This window comes from Andrographis paniculata, unplaced genomic scaffold (assembly GCF_009805555.1).
Source record: "Andrographis paniculata isolate CXL003 unplaced genomic scaffold, ASM980555v1 Contig30END, whole genome shotgun sequence".
NCBI classification, from domain to species: Eukaryota; Viridiplantae; Streptophyta; class Magnoliopsida; order Lamiales; family Acanthaceae; genus Andrographis; species Andrographis paniculata.
In genome coordinates this window covers 390,967-408,506 of record NW_026137563.1, presented here as the reverse complement: position 1 = coordinate 408,506, position 17,540 = coordinate 390,967, and the positions used below count along the sequence as shown (strand labels likewise).

Here is a 17,540-nt window from a genome sequence, read left to right as displayed (position 1 = left end):
ATATATATTTTAATCAAAAAATCAAATTTAAACAGAAATCAAACAAACCCTAGGTTTGTATTGATTTTTACTTAAAAATAAGCTTTTTCATACTTTGACTTTGTATTTTTATATTTAAATAATTATTGGATATGATATCTTTTCAAATAAAATAATACTATATTTTTATATAAAAAAGAAAAAAGAGATAATAATCATTAGAATTATATAGCTTTAAAAAAACATAATAAAAATCAAGGTGAATGTTGTAACCATGCACTATATTAATTAAAAGAATAATTTACAGTAAACCCTAACCCTAAAGTGTTTCAACAATATTTCTCTATTTGAATTCTTCACATCTATAAAGCTGTTTTTGTTTGATTTTGTGTCGATGATACGAAGATTATACGATATAATCAATATGAAAAATAAATAAATAAAAAATTTGAAAACCCTAATTTTGAGTAAAGAATGACATGAATTGAAACAAGAACCATAATGTATCTATAGCTTAAGAAGGCCATTTAATTTCATATTAGAAAGACAAAAGAGTTGGAGTTACATTATTCTGGCCGTCACTCCAACACTAATAATGATAAAAATGTCTTTTTCAACTCAAATAAAATAAATTCGAACATTCCTTCCTTAATCGCCCTTCGATATCTTCACCATCCATTGTTGTAGACTTCATGACCCCAATTGTTAAGGCTTCCATTATTCTCCACAAAAGGCATCTGCAAAAAAAAAAAAAAAGAAAAAAAGAATCGATATTTCGAAAAAGAACAAAAAAATAAGCTCATTTACAAGAACTTAATAAAAGATAAAGAAGGGTTTACCTTAGAGTGAACTTGGTCTTGAACTATCGACTGCAAAGTCCCATCGCATTCCATTCCGAATGTTGGTGGCATGTTTTGGAACATAGAATCCATGTAAGAAAAATCCAAGGCATCCAAGGCGACATCCCTATAGTTGGTCGAAGAATTTGTGCTAGAATTCCCATTTTGGACATTATAGATTATAGGTTCTTCCACGCCAAAACCTTGTCCGACCGGTGCCATATTGACCGTTTCATTAGGTTGAGCGAAGGGGTTGTTGACATGATCCTCAAGAACTTGCGGGTAAAACGAATTATCAAAAATTCCTTCATTGTTAACTCCGGTGTTGTTGTTCATCTGTGGTGGCAAGTCGAGTACGAAGTCTTGTTGGTTGTCTTGATAATCTTGGATATCAAGATTCAAGTTATTGTCGTCATTCTCATCCTCGACGCGAGGCATGGTTCCAAACCTCATTGTTTTTGACCTTGGAGCTTTGTTCCTTAGGTTCCCCGGCCTCTCTGCACCTTTAGACTTTCTTTTGTTTGGAGGAAGCCATTTTGCATTGCGACATTTCTACATATTTAAGAGAAAAAAAAAAAAAAAAAAAAAAAAAAAAAAAAAGAAGAAGAAGAAGAAGAAGAAGAAGAAGAAGAAAGAACAATGCACATTAAAAGGTTATCGAATATAAATTGCATCAAAATAGTAAAATTGTAAATTAGTCGCTAATCAAACCTGAAGATGGCTAGCAACTTGCATTCTTGTAAGTCCAGGCACGTTCATAAGCTCAAGAATTTCTTTTGGATAGCATCCTATTCTCACACAAAAAAAGTTGACAATTATATTATCGCTCGCAAAATTGACCAAAAGTAAGAAATTAGAACGTACTTCCTTCTCCAAGTTGGAGGACGGCGCTCATAAATTTCTCGTGAAGTTGTTGAGTCCACTCCGTCCAAATCTTCCTTTTCATGAACAACGAATTGCCAAGTTGTGAATTTTCCGAGTCTAGATTTGTAACAAAGTTCCCCATGGCATTGAACATGCCATCACTCTCGACACCGACATTATATCCATTTTCTTGAATCACAAGATTTTCCTTCTCTCGAACCTCTTTCCTTCCTTTAAGTTTGTTAATTTTGTTTCTCATCGCATGTTGCCACAGACACTCAATTATCTCCATCGTAATTGGTTTCCTTATACAAAGAAACGCGCCGTGCTCCAAAGCCCAAAAGGTCGTATCCACGTTAAATTCGTCGCACATCACTATAACAACATAGAAAATTAAATGAAGTTCATTTTCATATGTATCTATATATAAATATGTGTGAATAGAAAACCAATGCTATGAATAATTGAAAAATGTTCCAAGGTGAGCAATACTTACATATGACAAGTAACTTCATGTTAACAGTCTCTTGCAAAAGATGAGACATGTGAGATGATTGGCATGAAGTTGTATCCACTATGACAAGGTCGAACATCTTCTTCTCGGACAAGATCGAAGTAGCCATGGATGCAAGATTGACATCGGTAACTGAAAAAATAAAAATAAAAAATGATTAGAATTGTAAAATAAAAAGATTTAACTAAGAGAAAAAAAAAATGTGATGTAAACTTACACAAAATGATAAGCAATAGCTATATATAATGTCAAGAATAGTTTACACGTGTTGCTACAAGTTAGGTATAACGCAGACGTACAAAAATTGATAAACAATAATTTCAAATACGGCGTTATAACGATATAAACTATATATTTGTTTTTCGTTATAACACATTTAGTCGATCACCTAACACGATTTGTTTTTTTAAGTTCGCCCCGAGATTTGGAGAGTAATATTACATTTATTTTTCAATAGTCTCTTCATAATAACACTCAAATAATTTTTTTTGGATGGGGGAAGAAAAAGAAAGAAATCCATAACACATTTAGTCGATCACCTAACACGATTTGTTTTTTTAAGTTCGCCCCCGAGATTTGGAGAGTAATATTACATTTATTTTTCAATAGTCTCTTCATAATAACACTCAAATAATTTTTTTTTGGATGGGGGAAGAAAAAGAAAGAAATCCAATCAACAATCCTTTCAATTACAACTATTTTTCACAAATCTGAAATCCAAAAATGAAACAAGCATTTATAATACATTTTGAAGAACTTAAATCGAAGTTCAAGCTCAATTGACTAAATATAACAAAATAAAATAAGAAAATTGAGTTTACAAAACCCTAAAACTATTGTAATATTGAAGAAAACACAACACAATTTATATTTTCCCAAAATTTAGTCAAAAACTAAAATCGAATAATATTTTTGAAATATACTCAAAATCAATTAGATCTAGTTTGTCGGGACTTACCTAACGATTTAACTGTTCTTAAACTGAATTCACACATGTAAGTTATAATATAAATACATAAAATCACATCTTTTAGCTAAAACATAGAAATCTCATGCCCAAAATAAAATTTATATACCTTTACAGGCGAATCTCTCGAGCATATTAATAGTTATTTCTTTATTTTCACCCTCGTGCTCGACCAATAACACTTTAATTTCTTGCGCCGAGTTTGGCGAAGATCCCTGCGCATTAGGTAAAACTTCGAATGCAGAATTGTCCATATCTACCTGAACCAAATCGAATCAAATCGAAAAAAAAAAACAGATTAAACAAAAGAGTAAACAAAGAGTAAACAACAGAGAAATTATACTGTGTCAGTTTCAGTAAATATAATAATACCGTGACCCCAATACACACATAGAGAAGGCTTTTTATAGAATAAATTACCACGTTTTATTTTTTTAATTTTATTACCTTCTGTGGTAACTTTTTGGACCACAGATTTACTTTTTACCACTATTGTTATTACTATTATTTTTCTTGTAACGTTTGGCGTTGAATTTCAATGACTTTCAAAATATTACGCGTGTGGGTCCCACGTTGACCGATATTTTTTTAAAAGAAAAATAAATGCAAAAAGTTCACTACATTAAAAACTATTTAATTTTTTTTCACTACAATCTCTTCTGGGTTATAATGTGTAACGTTGCAAGCATTTAATTAAAGTGATTTTTAATAATGATTTATTTTATTGAGATTATTTGTGCAATGATTAATAATGATTTTGAATCGAAAAAAAATTTAAAAAAAAATCAGACGTATAAACTTTAGGGTGAGGTTTTTAAAAGAAGTAAAATTAAAAGGGATAAAATAAAAGGTAAGACTTTTGTTTAATTAATATTATGTTATGATTTATTTGAAAAATAAATTAAAATAAAAAGGCTAAGCTTAGTAACAATATAATATAAAATAATTTAAAATTAAGAAACGTTTTTTTTTAGATACTGACAGATTTTGGAAATTATAGAATATAAAATAATATTACATTTTACTTTATAGTAAATTGTGTGTCAATATTGTTCGAATTTTATGTAACAGTAGTGTGAAAGAATAGTTATGTATAGTGAAAGTAATAAAAATAATTAACTGAGATTTATTCATATTGTAGATGGATTTTTTTTTAATTAAATATATTGAAGGATTTGTATTGTGATTTTTTTATTTTAAATTTTTATTTGGGACATAATTTTTAGATTTTTATTATATTTATATAATAATTATGTTTAAGTTTTTGGTAATAACTTTTTTTTTTCCCCTATTATTGCATTTAACATATATTTTTATTTACATTAATACATCTCTTAATTTTGCTTTAAATTTTTTATAATTTAAAAATACTATTGCATAATTGTAATAATTTTTATTAGAACATAAATTTTCAAATTTCAAAAAATACAATAAAAAAGAAATATGTCATAATTAATTTGGTAGACGATATATATTATCTATATCATATTATTGTTTAGCACACAGTTTTTTAAAACAGGGGATATAAAAACCTGTTTCTGGTTTATTAGTATTTTTATGATATTATGAACATATTATCTAAATATATATATTTTAAATTTGATACAAAATATTATTAAATAGTGAAATGAGAAATATATTTACTTAAAATAATTTCTGTAATATAAATGTTAAAATGAAATTTTATATTAGAATATTATGCAAATATAATATAATATATAAGAGGCTTGGTGTGAATTTGAAATAGAACATTCTAAACATTATATCTAATACATTAAAGATTTAAAAGAATAAATAAATAAAAAATGAAATAGTTAAAATTTAAAATATTTGATATGATATTTTTATAAATATTAAAGTAACAATTATTTAATAATCAAAACTTTCAAAAATATATTAGTAAACATAGTCTTGTAAGGTGACATTGATTTTTATAATATTATTTTTTAATTATTTATATTATGAATAATTTTTTTATAACATTTTTAACAATGCATGTAAATTCAGTGTTGATTATATATTATATATATATAAACATCATATTTATAATTTTAAATTAAATAATTAATTTTATATAGAATATATTGTTTAAATAATATTGTACTTACTATTATTTCATAAATTTAAAAAAGGCATACAACATAATTAGGGGCTGTATTGCAATTATTTAAAATTGTGAAATGTAGTGTAAATATTGAAATATGAATGACCACATGGTAATTAAAGAAGAAAAAAAAAATGGAATTAAAATACACCTTCGTAATTTTTTTTAGTCTTTGGAGAATTATGATGCAATAATGATATATTAATGACGTAAGCATGGTGATGCAGTGATGACGTAAGCTTATTGTCAATGGTGAAGTATAATAAATGACATAATAAATTGCGAATTTACAGTTGGAATAGTAATAATATGAATTTAATATTTTTGATATAATTCAAATAACAAAATATAATTTTATATATTCAACATATTGTAGCAATATAATTTTGGAATATGTCGTTACAGGGTGTGTTTGATTTTTTATTTTAATTGAAATAATAGTTGGATGTGATAATTTGTGAGAGTAAATAATATTTTCATATATAATTATAAAAAAATAAAATAAAACTATAACTGCTATTAATTTTAAAAAAAAAAAAAAATAAAAATAAAAAAAAATTGAAAGAATGAAGCAATGCTGAATTGCATTGGATCTTCATTTTAGGACAATTATATATGAATTTGAATTTATATCTAATCATTTGTCACTATTTTTTATTACTATTAAATGTACCAGTAAGATTTGTTAGTTTATTTTTTATTTTAAATTTAAATTTATACTATTAAGTTGGCATAATTTTTAATAAAAATAAATATACTAATATTTTCTATTACAAAATATTAATTCAAAATATTATTATTAAATCAATTAATCTCAAACTCAAATTGAAACCAAACACACCATTTTTTTTTCTATATTAATATTAAAAATCTAATTTTTATTCAAAATATGCATATTCATATTCAAGTTACATGACACAACTAATATCATTTTAGTTGTCCCTAATTGCACTATCAATATATTTATTTTTTAAAATTTGTATAGATATTTTGTATGTAACATGTAATACTTTTTTAAAAATAAAAAATAAAAGATTGAATAACAAAGAAAAATAAAAATAAAACAAAAGAACAGTCTTAAGTCTTTGTGATAAGGTCGTTATTGTTTATATTATCACAAAATCTTCTATAGTATATTGCAATATCTAAATTGGTCACAAGATATAACATATGTCTCTATGTTATTTGTGGTACTTAATTAATAAAAACTTCTTCCTAGTTCAATACTACAATGTTCGAAATTTTCTACAATTTAGTTTACTTCAATATTAATACATGTGTATATGTAATTATATTGACTAAGTTGAAATATTTTTAAAACTAGTGTTCACTCAAGAAAAAAAAAAATGGCACTGAATTAATATTAATAAAAACTAAAACATATTCACATATCAACAAATGATATGTTTTTATATTTGGTAAAACTTACTTATTTAAAATATATTTAACAAATATAAATAAATTTAATTAACTTTATAACATATAACATTATATATTTCATATGTATATATAGGACCATTTAAAAACTCTTATTTCTATATTTATCTTCAATAAACAAATATTTTATTTATATTTAAATTTTTATTTTTATAAAATTAATTTATGTTAATTATAAATAAATAAATATTTTATTTATTTATTTTTATTATATAAAAGTTTATCACCAACAAAATAATATCTATATTGCATATATTTTTATTAAAAATATAGTTTTAAAAAAATTCAAATACATATTCTAAATTTTTTTAATAATATACATCAATTCTTATTTTAAAATTACTAACAATATCTTTTATATAAAAAAATAATAATTAGTATCATAACTAACACCTTAAATATTAAATATAGTGTCTATAATCAAATATATCATTTATTTTGGAAAGGAAAAAAAATATATATATATAATCTACATTTTCACAAAAAAAAAATAATAATTCAATATAATATATTCATTCCTTGTCAACTCAACGTATCAATTTTATTATTTTTCATCTATCTAACAAAAAATACTTATTTTTTTATTATAATAAGTATGAAAATGCAAAGGTATCAATATCATTGTATATATTTTCACTAACCAATAAAATATTCCTTCTATCCTAACATAATACATTTTTTAACATTTTCATCTATTCCGCTCAAAGATATCTATTTTGTAATATAGTAAAAATAATGAATATGCAAATACAAAAAGAAGGGCTCCACTATAATAATAATAATAATAATAATACTATTAATAATAAAGGTCGGATGTGGGATATTATTATTTCTTAATCGATTACAATCAAAATAAATAAATATTTTTTGAAAAGGAAAAATATTTTATTTTTTTTGGTATTAACTATATCTTTTCTCATACATAAATATAAAAAATATCTCTGACCATAACTTAGTAAACAATAATAGAGAAAATATCATGAAAATGGTAAATAAGTTTTAAAGTTAATATTGATAACGTTGTGCTTGCTTATTATTTTTTTAATAACTATCGTATTCATAAGTTCACAAAGAATTTAGCTATAGAATTTGACTATGGCTGGGATAAAATGGTAAATGTTGGTCCAATTTTCAACGGTTTTAGTTTGAAATTAAAATTATCATTTTCAGCCCATGTTGTCTTCAATAAAAAAGAAATGTTTTTTCACATAAAATATTCTTAAAATATTACTTAAATAAAAATAAAAACACTTAAACTCAAACTAAACAACATAAATCCTAAGAAAATTCATTTCTCAATTTGATTTTGTAGTGAATTAAAATATTCGGATGGTTTTAGCCTGCGCTTACTTTCGAGACAGCGACTGCGAGTTCTTCGTCCAAAAATATATATATATAATTATTTTTTATAACATTATTTTAATTTTTTTAATTATTCTATTTAATATTATTCCCTTTAAATTATGGTACCAGAAACAAATATAGGAAACATGTTGGGAAGGAGGAGGGAGTACAATTTTAAATTCGGTGGTCATCTTCCTCGAGAGATGAGAGAGAAGAGAGCTGGAATTTTATTGTTTATTGATTCATTCATGGCCGCCGCCGTGATCCACAATGCAACGGAGACCAAGTCATCCTCCATTCACATCTCTTTCATCAAACGTCCCCACGAATACGACACCGCAACTTGCATTTGTCTCCACACGACTCTCTACTCCAACCAGAACCAGCTGCAGGTCAGGTCTTCCTTCCCTCTCTCCTCTCCCCCAGATTTCAGGTTAATTTCTTCCATTTCTCCCTCACTACTATATAAATGTTTGTGGAATACTGATTTCTTCCGCTATGGTGCAGAGAGTGAAAGAGTTCTTCAGAAACCCTAATTTGCAGCGACCGAGTGTTTAAACTGAAATTTGTGTGCGAATGCGTCGATTGATGGATGGATTCGATTGCTCGAAGGTGAATGCGCTGTCGCTGTCGCCGTCGTCGGTCCAATCGGAAGCCGTAGCGGAATTCTCCGTCTTCATCGATAAATTGAATCCAATCCTAACTGAAATCAAAGGCAGCGTTGACGTCGCCGATTTGCCGACTATCCAGACCGCCGTCGACTCCCTCGAGTCCGACTACCACCGCGCCAAGTCGGTCGTCGAATCCGCCGCCCAAACCGTCCGATCCTCTCCGGCGAAGCAAATCGAGCATCTAGCACAGAATCTCGGCCGGTCGCTGGGGCTCGTCCTCTTCGCCAGCCACGAGGTACCGATCGCTAACAAACGTAGGATTGAGGAGCTCTGCAAGGAGCTGATGAACGTACGGTTCGAGTCGAGTTCGGACTCTGAGTTCGGCGTCGAGGAGGAGGAAGACGAGACGGAGGAGGAAGACGAACCAGAGGAAATTGCAGGGGAGAGCACTGTAGATGAGGAGGAGGAGGAACCGGAGGGAACTGCAGGCGAGGGCACTGTAGAGGATGAAACAACAACAACAACAAAGCCAATCACGACTGTCTACGAGGCTATTTCAGAGATCAGATATGGCAATGAACAGAGGCTTAGAGAGGCCCTTTCTGTGCTAAATGGATTCCTAACAGACGGAACGACGTCGTTCGACGACAGCCTCGTCCAAGAAGACGTCGTCCGGGTTCTATCCAGCCGATTGAGCTCGTCTCAGGGCGACGAGAGAGTGCTCATCATTCGAATTCTCCGACATTTTCTTCGCGAAGATGATCGACACAAGGTACTCGAATTTTATAACATTCTCCAATATCCACTCGTTCCGCTACCACTTGTTAGAATTCACTTCGTGACGATGTTAACATGCAAGTGTGCAGGAAAAAATGAAGGACATGGAGTTCTTGTCGACATTGGTGAAGTCGCTTATGCGAGATTCAGACGAGCAAAGCGAGGCCGTGGGGCTATTGTTGAGTTTATCTGACGATCTTGGCGTTAGGCGAAGGATCGGGAGGATACAAGGATGCATCGTAATGCTGGTCGCCATCTCAAATGGCGACGATCAAGAATGCTCCCGCGATGCGGGAACCTTGCTAAACTACATGTCGGGCAACACGCAACACGCGCTCCATATGGCCGAGGCCGGGTACTTCAAGCCCTTGATCAAATATCTCAAGGAAGGTAAATTCGACGATAAAATTACGTTACGCGCTGCATGTATGGAGGATCATCGTAGCGTCGTCGTAACGAGCAATTTTTCTCAGGTTCAGAAATGAGCAAGGTTCTAATGGCTACAGCCCTCTCAAGATTGGAACTCACAGAGCAAAACAAAGCATCCCTCGGCAGTGACGGCGCAATCGAGCCCCTCGTCGGAATGTTCTACGCCGGGAACTTGGAGGCAAAGCTCTCCGCTTTAAACGCGTTGCAACGATTATCCAACTCGAAGGCGAACATACAGCGATTGATCGACTCCGGCATCGTCGTGTCCCTGTTGCAGCTACTTTTCTCGGTGACGTCGGTGCTCATGACCCTGCGCGAGCCTGCATCCGCGATCCTCGCAAGGGTTGCGCAATCGGAAAGCATTCTTGTCAAACGAGACGTCGCATACCAGATGCTCTCGTTGCTGAACCTATCAAGCCCGGTGATCCAAAACCACTTGCTCGAAGCATTGAACAACATCGTATCTTACGCGAACGCGTTGCGAGTGCGTAGGAAGATGAACGAGAACGGCGCGATTCGGCTTCTCATCCCGTTTCTTGCGGAGCGCGACGCGAAGCTCCGAACCGGCGCCCTAAGGCTTATGCGATCGCTCGCCGTGGATATACAAGGAGTCGAGCTCACCGAACAACTCGGGTACCCTCATGTTCGAACGGTTGCCGGAATTGTTGCGACCTCGGCATCGGAAAACGAAAAGGTTGCGGCATTGGGGTTGCTCGGGTACTTGCCGGTGAGCGACAAGAAAGTAACGGACATACTCAAGGACGCGGACATGCTACCGTTGATCGTCTCGATGATGAGATCGAGCCACGCAAATCCCGACCTCTCCGAGACCATCACCGGCGTCGTCGTCCGGTTCACCATCCCGACTGACAAACGACTCCAGCGATACTCCGCCGAGCACGGCGTGATCCCGGAGCTTCTCAAGCTGCTGCTGCAATCGACCCCGTCGCCGAAAGCGAAATCCACGGCGGCGCTATGCCTGACCCAGCTATCGCAAAACTCACAGCATCTAGCGAAGATGTCGTCCCGGAAGCTCAAATGGCTATGCGGGCCGGGCCCGTCGGCCAACGGCTTCTGCCGTGTTCACGACGGGCAGTGCTCGGTGAAGGGCACATTCTGCCTGGTCCGGGCCGGCGCCATTCCCGCGCTCATCGGAGTCCTCGAAGGGGACGAAATGGGCGCGTACGAAGCGGCACTTGGATGCATTGCGACGCTACTTCCGGACGACACGTGGCAGCACGGATGCGAGCATCTCGTGCGGGCCCGTGGAGTGGAGGCAATCGTAAAGATTTTAGCCGAAGACGAACATAAATTTTGCGACGAGGAAGAAAGGAAGGTGAAAGAAAAAGGGCTATGGATATTGGAAAGGGTGTTTAGAGTAGAAGAATATAGAGAGGAATATGGTGAGAGTGCAAAAGGGGTGTTGATAGATGTTGCATCACAAAATGGACAAGAAACATCATTTGCACCACTTTTGGGTAAGCTCTTTGCACACCTTCAACTCTTGCAAGATCAATCAACCTACTTTTGATTTCTTCCAAAAAAAACTTGACTAGATTTTTTTTTTTTTTTTTTTTTTTGAGTTTTGAATGGGGTGTTTTTCATCATCTCTCATTTTTTTTTTGGTTTTGGAAATGGGAGGAAATGAGATATGGTTTGAAGATTGTGTATTTTTTTTTTTTTTTTTATTCTTTGGTGTTTTGATAGAATGTTTTGGATGATGTTTGTTAGATTATTAAATTGATTGAATCGAGAATTGAACATGTGTTATGATTGGTTGTCATAGAGAGCACTAATCTAGATGTAGTAAATAGAGCACGGGTTCCACGTGCTTCACACAACCTTATCAAGTAACAACCAAAATGTATATAATTGGGGAGAGTAACGAAAAATCAATGTCGTTCTAATTTTTTTAAAACAGTACTACTGCAAACTAAATTTGCAGTCGCGAACTATGTATAACAGCAAACTTAGGCGGAGACAGCAAACTTAGGCGGAGTTTGACTTTACGATCAAGAGTCCACCATCAGACAGACCATCCTTACGAAACAACTTATCATGCAGTACAACATTAAATGTATTTGTATTCATCACTTTAACATCAACCTCTATCAATATATATATATATATATATATATTATATAAGGAAACTACTAGTTTTAAACTTTAAAGTGTTTAAATTCTAATAGAATGGCCTACATGTTAGCGTAGTGTAAATTGGCGTTCTGATTCAGCTGTTGGAGTGGAGATGGAGGAGACGACGATGGTTTGGATTCAGGTACAAAACTTGGAAAGAGATTTTTAACAAAAAAGAAATGGAGTATATAATGAAGACAAACATTAACATCACGAGTTCAATAGATCATTTGTAAAAGCCTCGCAAAAATTGGTCACAAACATTGAGCAATAGCTACTACTACTACTACTACTACTACTAAATGAAACAATACTCTAATCTAATGCTTGCTTGATTGAATTCACCCATAATCATTTAACACACCATTCTTGTCCTGGATTCCGATTGGATTCGAGAATTAGTTCAACACTCTTTATCTTATGTTATGTTATGTGCCAAATAAAGAAGCTTCATGAATGCAGCACCCGTCAACTCAATCCACAAAAAAAGACAACACCTTTTCGAACGAACACACAATCGTCGACTACAAGAACAACATTAATCGAAGCTAGAGGAACGGCTCCACCTACCTCGCAAGTAGTCCTCCACCAACACATTCTGCTCGCTGCTGCTAACCGAAGTCGCGTCATCTTCCAAATCAAGCAATGCAACATTAATGAACGATTGGATGTCTCCATTGATCTTGTCTTCACATGCATTACTTTCTTGCCTTGCCCACTCTATAATTTCCGGATCCCCTTGAAGGAGCTTCGTAACCTGGTACCAAAGAATCAAACAGCAGAGATGTATTTCGACTTGGGACAATCTTATTATGATGGTTCTTAGAACTGGATAGGGTAGCAAGAACTCGCTTACAGTGCTAATCACAGGACGCGATTGAGAGGCATGTCTGATGCAAAGGGTTGCAGCTAAGACCATTCTCTCAAATTGATCGCCGTCGTATGCATTATTAGCTAAACTGGGATCTCGCAATTCTGAAAGTTTTCCTTCCTTTAAAATACTTCTTGCCTGAAAGCATTCGCCACACATTAATTTCGGGAAAGACATGAATTTACTATCCAGATACACTACATGGAAAAAAATCCAAAATTTCGGGAGCTGATAAATATCAAAGTTACACCATGAAATTAGACACTCACCCACATTACTAAGCTCTCCTGCCCCTTTGGATGTCCGTTATCTATTGGCTTCCTACCTGATAGAAGCTCGAGGAGAACCACCCCAAATGCATAGACGTCAATTTTTTCATTCAGTTTCCCGTGCATGAAATACTCGGGGGCCAAGTAGCTGTCGCAAAAAGAAGTGTCATATAGGATATGCAACTACTAGTGTCTAGATAGCATGAGATTGTGTGAAACTTACCCAAATGTTCCAGCAACATCAGATGTATCTAAATGATGTGAACAGCTTGAAGCCCAGGTAGCAAGTCCGAAATCTGATAGCTGCAATCGTACAAAAATGGGACAATGACAAAAGGATTCAATGATGAAAGATCTGCAAGTCTGTCTTACCTTTGGTTCAAAATCATCAGCAAGTAATATATTGGAAGATTTAACGTCTCTATGAATAATTGGTTTTGCTGCGTCGTGTAAATATTCTAGTGCCTCAGCAACTCCCAAAGCAACCTTATACCTCTCATGCCAACCAAGCAAAGTTCCAGATTCTGGAGTGTCGAAAGCATTGAACAAGGGTTAAGAGATAATACTGTCATCAGCATCATTGAAAGAAGCAGGACTTACCATAAAGATTCTGTTCCAGGCACCCTCTTGACAGAAGATTATAAACCAAGAGCAGTTGGTCTTCGTCAAAACAGAAGCCAACTAAAGATATTATGTTTTTGTGGTGCAAAGTCGTAATGAGCTCAATTTCTGAAATAAAATGATTCAACACATCCACCGATGGCTTCAAAACTTTGACAGCTATCTCCTTTCCTCCCAGTTGATGTCCTTTATAAACCTGGCTACTTCCACCCCTTCCAATCATATTTTCTGAAAGTAACATTAGGTATAACTATAAAAACCAACAAAAGATGTGAGAGATAGTATTTGAAAGAACGATAAGAGAACAAACCGAGTGAAAAATTATTTGTTGCTAATAGAAGCTCCTGGTAGCTGAACAATTGGCATGCAACTGTGTACTTGTTGACTAACTCTTTAAGTTCCTCTTGGATGATCTTTTTAGGATACGAATCAACAATAGTGTCAGCAGAATGTTGTACAACAGCACGCTTCTCATCATCCAACTCTAAACAGTCATCTCCATTGGATGCACTGATCTGTTTTGGATCAGAACAAACAGTTCCCATAGAGGGTTGGTTTTGTGACTGGAACAACCATTGCACTGTCGAAGACTTCTTAGTAGAAGAAGAATCCAATACTCTTCCACCATGTAGAAGTACCCGACGAAGTAGTGTCCACCTAGATCTGTATTTGGGCATATCTCTGGTTTTAACAGGCTCCGAGTTCATCAACGACATACTCTTGCCTTCATTGCTAAATGATGATATAACTCTCTCAGGGGGCAGGGAACTTATGGACAAAGTTCTCCTCTTCTTCTTATTTGGTTTTGATGCATCAAGAGTACCATACTCAGGTTCAATCGAAGCAGGCGACCCTGTTTGGAACAAAATCTTGCCATTGTCAGCACATATAACAGAAACATTCTTTGGGAGACTCTTGGCACAATACTTGGCAACAGAGATCCGGGACCGTATAGTTCGATGACCTTCAGAAATCCCAACTACCACACTTGTTGCACCACACAACTTCGCCTCTAGGAATAGGATTTTACGAACTGGAGATCCTTGACAGATCTTTAACTTCAGATCCACCTACACAATTCTTACATCTTAGCTTGCCCAATATATTGAATATATATATATATATATTAAAGGAAACAAACACCAAGCTACGGTTACAAATTTAGTTCTCCTTGGATCCTTTGGACCTACCAAATGGACACAAAAAAAATGAACTTCTGATAACCAGCTTACTACTTAAATAAAAATTTTACTGCGCAGGACAATAAATTAAGAATCCGCAGGTAGATGTGAAAAAGTATAGATCATAAGAGGAAAATAGAAATAAATAAATTATCAAGAACAATCCCCACATGTTGCATGCCATAATACTGAATGTATTGCCAATGGAGTGCTGAAAATTGGAATGTGAGCTAAGATTAATTTAGAAAGGTGAAGAAGTAAACCAAATGAATGAGCTTGTGCTTCTACATTTGTTCGTAATTCAGAAAGTCTGCGAACTCACAAATCATGAACATCGACACACAAACTGAGAAAATTTAAAGCGAATATCCATAACTACCTGTTTCAGGTTGCAGAAGCCTTCATAAGCAGCTAACAGCGAGTCAAATGTCTTCACTAGCGAAGCCATACTCGATTTATCTATAAAATATTCAGATTCAAAGCAAATTGGAAAAGATTAAGGCAGTACCAGACCGTCAGAAATCAAATTGAAACACAAGATAAACGCAAACATAAACACCCCAAATTTCAATGGAATCATGCGTAATGTCTAAATCCTTCTCCCCACCCGTCCGCTGTCCTCTCCTCCTCGACAATGAATTCCCCAACCGCACGCACACAATTATGAAAATTGCACAGAGAAACAACATCACGAACACGCCGCGCCCGAAGAAAAAATAATTAAATAAAGAAATAATTATCTCACCAGCTTCAGGATTGAGTACGTGGAGCGCAATGACGTGATCGCCGGACCTCGCTACCTTCACCAACGCCCATGTCAGCAACTCCTTGCTCCGCGAGTCGAGTCTCACCCCCACCACCACAACAGCCACCCCGCCGCCTCGTTCCGGAGCGTCTCCGGCACCGCATTCCACCTTTTCACCGCCATCCGCCACCAGTCTCATTGTCGACGGCGAGCAGAAACGACGACGGCGTATTCTGCTTCGTGTCCTGTGCGGCATCAAAGTTGTGAAAGGCAGAATTACTTTAATCCTTAATTTCGGGATTAATTAAAATAAATAATTAAATAAACAAACCCACCAAATTCATAAATAATACTACTAGTAGTAGAGTACTAATAATAATAATAATAATTTTTACAAGTGGCCATAAAATGGGATAATTATCTGATGCGGTCAAGTCTACTGGATTTCCGTACGCCCCTCCAGTTGGAATTTAGTTATAGCAAAAATGGGGCTACTAGTAATATTTTGATGAGAATAAAATAAAATAACATTTATTTATTTTTCAAATTTAGTATTCCTTCCATCCCACGTAATTTGTTCTTATTTTCTATTTTCGTCCGTCCACATGACTTATTTCTTCTATTTTTGAAAATTTGTTCTTATTTTTTATTTTCGGCAGTCCACATAACTTATTCCTTCTATTTTTTAAAATATAATTATGCACGTTAATTGCATTTTAAATTTTAAATTTTATAATTTTCTTAATTTTAATTAAACTATTACTTATTTTAATTTTAATCTATAATTATTTTTACTAAATAATAATTATTTTTAAGACACTTTTTAATTACTTATTAATTATATTTTACCTAAATTTTTGTATATTACATGGGACGGAGGGAGTAATGCAGAGCTAATTATAAAATATATATATTAATATGTAATTAATATGTATTTTGATGAGCAAAGTTGTATTATGAGTTTAGGGTCCAAACTGATTATAATTATTTTGGGTATTATTAGTTTCGATAATTCATTGCCTAACCCTAACCCTAAGGGAGCCCCTCCCTAACAAGCAAGCTGTGCCTTTTTAAATAATAATAATAATAATATAAATAATTTATTTTCTTAAAGTTCATATATATTTTTGTTGAGTTGAACGAATATGTATTCATTTAAAAATAATAATAATGAAATAAATAATTAAGAAGTTTATTAGTAAAAATAATTAAATATTAAAATTAATATGACTAAATAGTCTAATTAAAATAAAAATAATTAAATTATAAAATTTAAAATGTGATTAAAGTGTATAATCATATTTAAAAAAAACAATTTACATGGAACGGACAAAAATATAAATATAAGACAAATTAAATGAGACAGATAAGGCATATATACTGTCATGGTATATCCTATGTATTTTCATTGTATAGATTAACTGAGTCAAATAAACTCAATAATTTGATCCGTTTAATCGGTTTAATTAAATATATTTTTTTGTCCCACTGGAATATACTCCCTCCGTCTCACGTACCATGTCCATGTTGTTGTTTCTGTCCCTCGTTTCATATACTGTTACTTTTTTTTTTTTGGTAAATGATTACACACTTTAATCTCATTTTAAACTTTTATATTTTATTTTTTTAATTTTATTTAAACTAATTAGTTATCTTAATCTTAATTTATAATTATTTATATTATCGGATAATTATTTTCACTAATATATTCTTAATTATCTACTAATTAAACCTCTCCTAAAATACCTTGTCTACAGTATAGCAGAGACACGGTGTGTGGGACGGAGGTAGTACTATTTTGTAATTTTACTATAAATTTAAAAATATTATTATTTTATTAATTAGTATAAAT

At 33.1% G+C, this 17,540-nt stretch overlaps 2 protein-coding genes across 6 annotated transcripts; one reads left to right on the top strand and one right to left on the bottom strand.

Annotated features, from left to right (window-relative positions):
- The first annotated feature begins 8,270 nt into the window (after window positions 1-8,270).
- LOC127246435 (U-box domain-containing protein 44-like) lies at window positions 8,271-11,622 on the top strand. Of its 3 annotated transcripts, none has more exons than XM_051267827.1 (4): window positions 8,275-8,440; window positions 8,556-9,431; window positions 9,526-9,826; window positions 9,910-11,617. In XM_051267827.1, exons 2-4 carry the CDS (start codon window positions 8,625-8,627, stop codon window positions 11,394-11,396), a joined length of 2,595 nt encoding a protein of 864 aa, XP_051123784.1. In that variant the 5' UTR covers window positions 8,275-8,440; window positions 8,556-8,624; the 3' UTR covers window positions 11,397-11,617. The 3 variants fall into 3 exon arrangements, with proteins under 3 accessions (XP_051123785.1, XP_051123784.1, XP_051123783.1); XM_051267826.1 differs by having other exon boundaries at window positions 8,275-8,481; XM_051267828.1 differs by having other exon boundaries at window positions 8,271-9,431; window positions 9,916-11,622.
- A 710-nt stretch (window positions 11,623-12,332) lies between these two features.
- On the bottom strand, window positions 12,333-15,979 carry LOC127246436 (protein kinase STUNTED-like). 3 transcript variants are annotated; one of them, XM_051267830.1, is made up of 10 exons: window positions 15,689-15,979; window positions 15,323-15,402; window positions 14,727-14,832; window positions 14,073-14,615; window positions 13,742-13,990; window positions 13,514-13,665; window positions 13,365-13,444; window positions 13,142-13,289; window positions 12,858-13,010; window positions 12,333-12,758 (listed from the first exon to the last, which is right to left on the bottom strand). In XM_051267830.1, the coding sequence occupies exons 1-10, from the start codon at window positions 15,942-15,944 to the stop codon at window positions 12,540-12,542; spliced, it is 1,986 nt and encodes a 661-aa protein (XP_051123787.1). In that variant the 5' UTR covers window positions 15,945-15,979; the 3' UTR covers window positions 12,333-12,539. The 3 variants fall into 3 exon arrangements, with proteins under 3 accessions (XP_051123787.1, XP_051123786.1, XP_051123788.1); XM_051267829.1 differs by having other exon boundaries at window positions 14,073-14,832; XM_051267831.1 differs by lacking the exon at window positions 15,689-15,979 and adding an exon at window positions 15,551-15,665 and having other exon boundaries at window positions 14,073-14,832.
- Between the last annotated feature and the right edge of the window lie 1,561 nt (window positions 15,980-17,540).

Coding starts and splice junctions, on each gene's coding strand:
- LOC127246436 (XM_051267829.1), bottom strand. CDS start 15,944: ATGCCGCACAGGACACGAAGCAGAATACGCCGTCGTCGTTTCTGCTCG. Junction 15,403..15,688: donor CGTACTCAATCCTGAAGCTG/GTGAGATAATTA, acceptor AATATTTTATAG/ATAAATCGAGTATGGCTTCG. Junction 12,759..12,857: donor CGCGTCCTGTGATTAGCACT/GTAAGCGAGTTC, acceptor CTTTGGTACCAG/GTTACGAAGCTCCTTCAAGG.
- LOC127246435 (XM_051267827.1), top strand. CDS start 8,625: ATGCGTCGATTGATGGATGGATTCGATTGCTCGAAGGTGAATGCGCTG. Junction 9,432..9,525: donor GCGAAGATGATCGACACAAG/GTACTCGAATTT, acceptor GCAAGTGTGCAG/GAAAAAATGAAGGACATGGA. Junction 9,827..9,909: donor GATCAAATATCTCAAGGAAG/GTAAATTCGACG, acceptor AATTTTTCTCAG/GTTCAGAAATGAGCAAGGTT.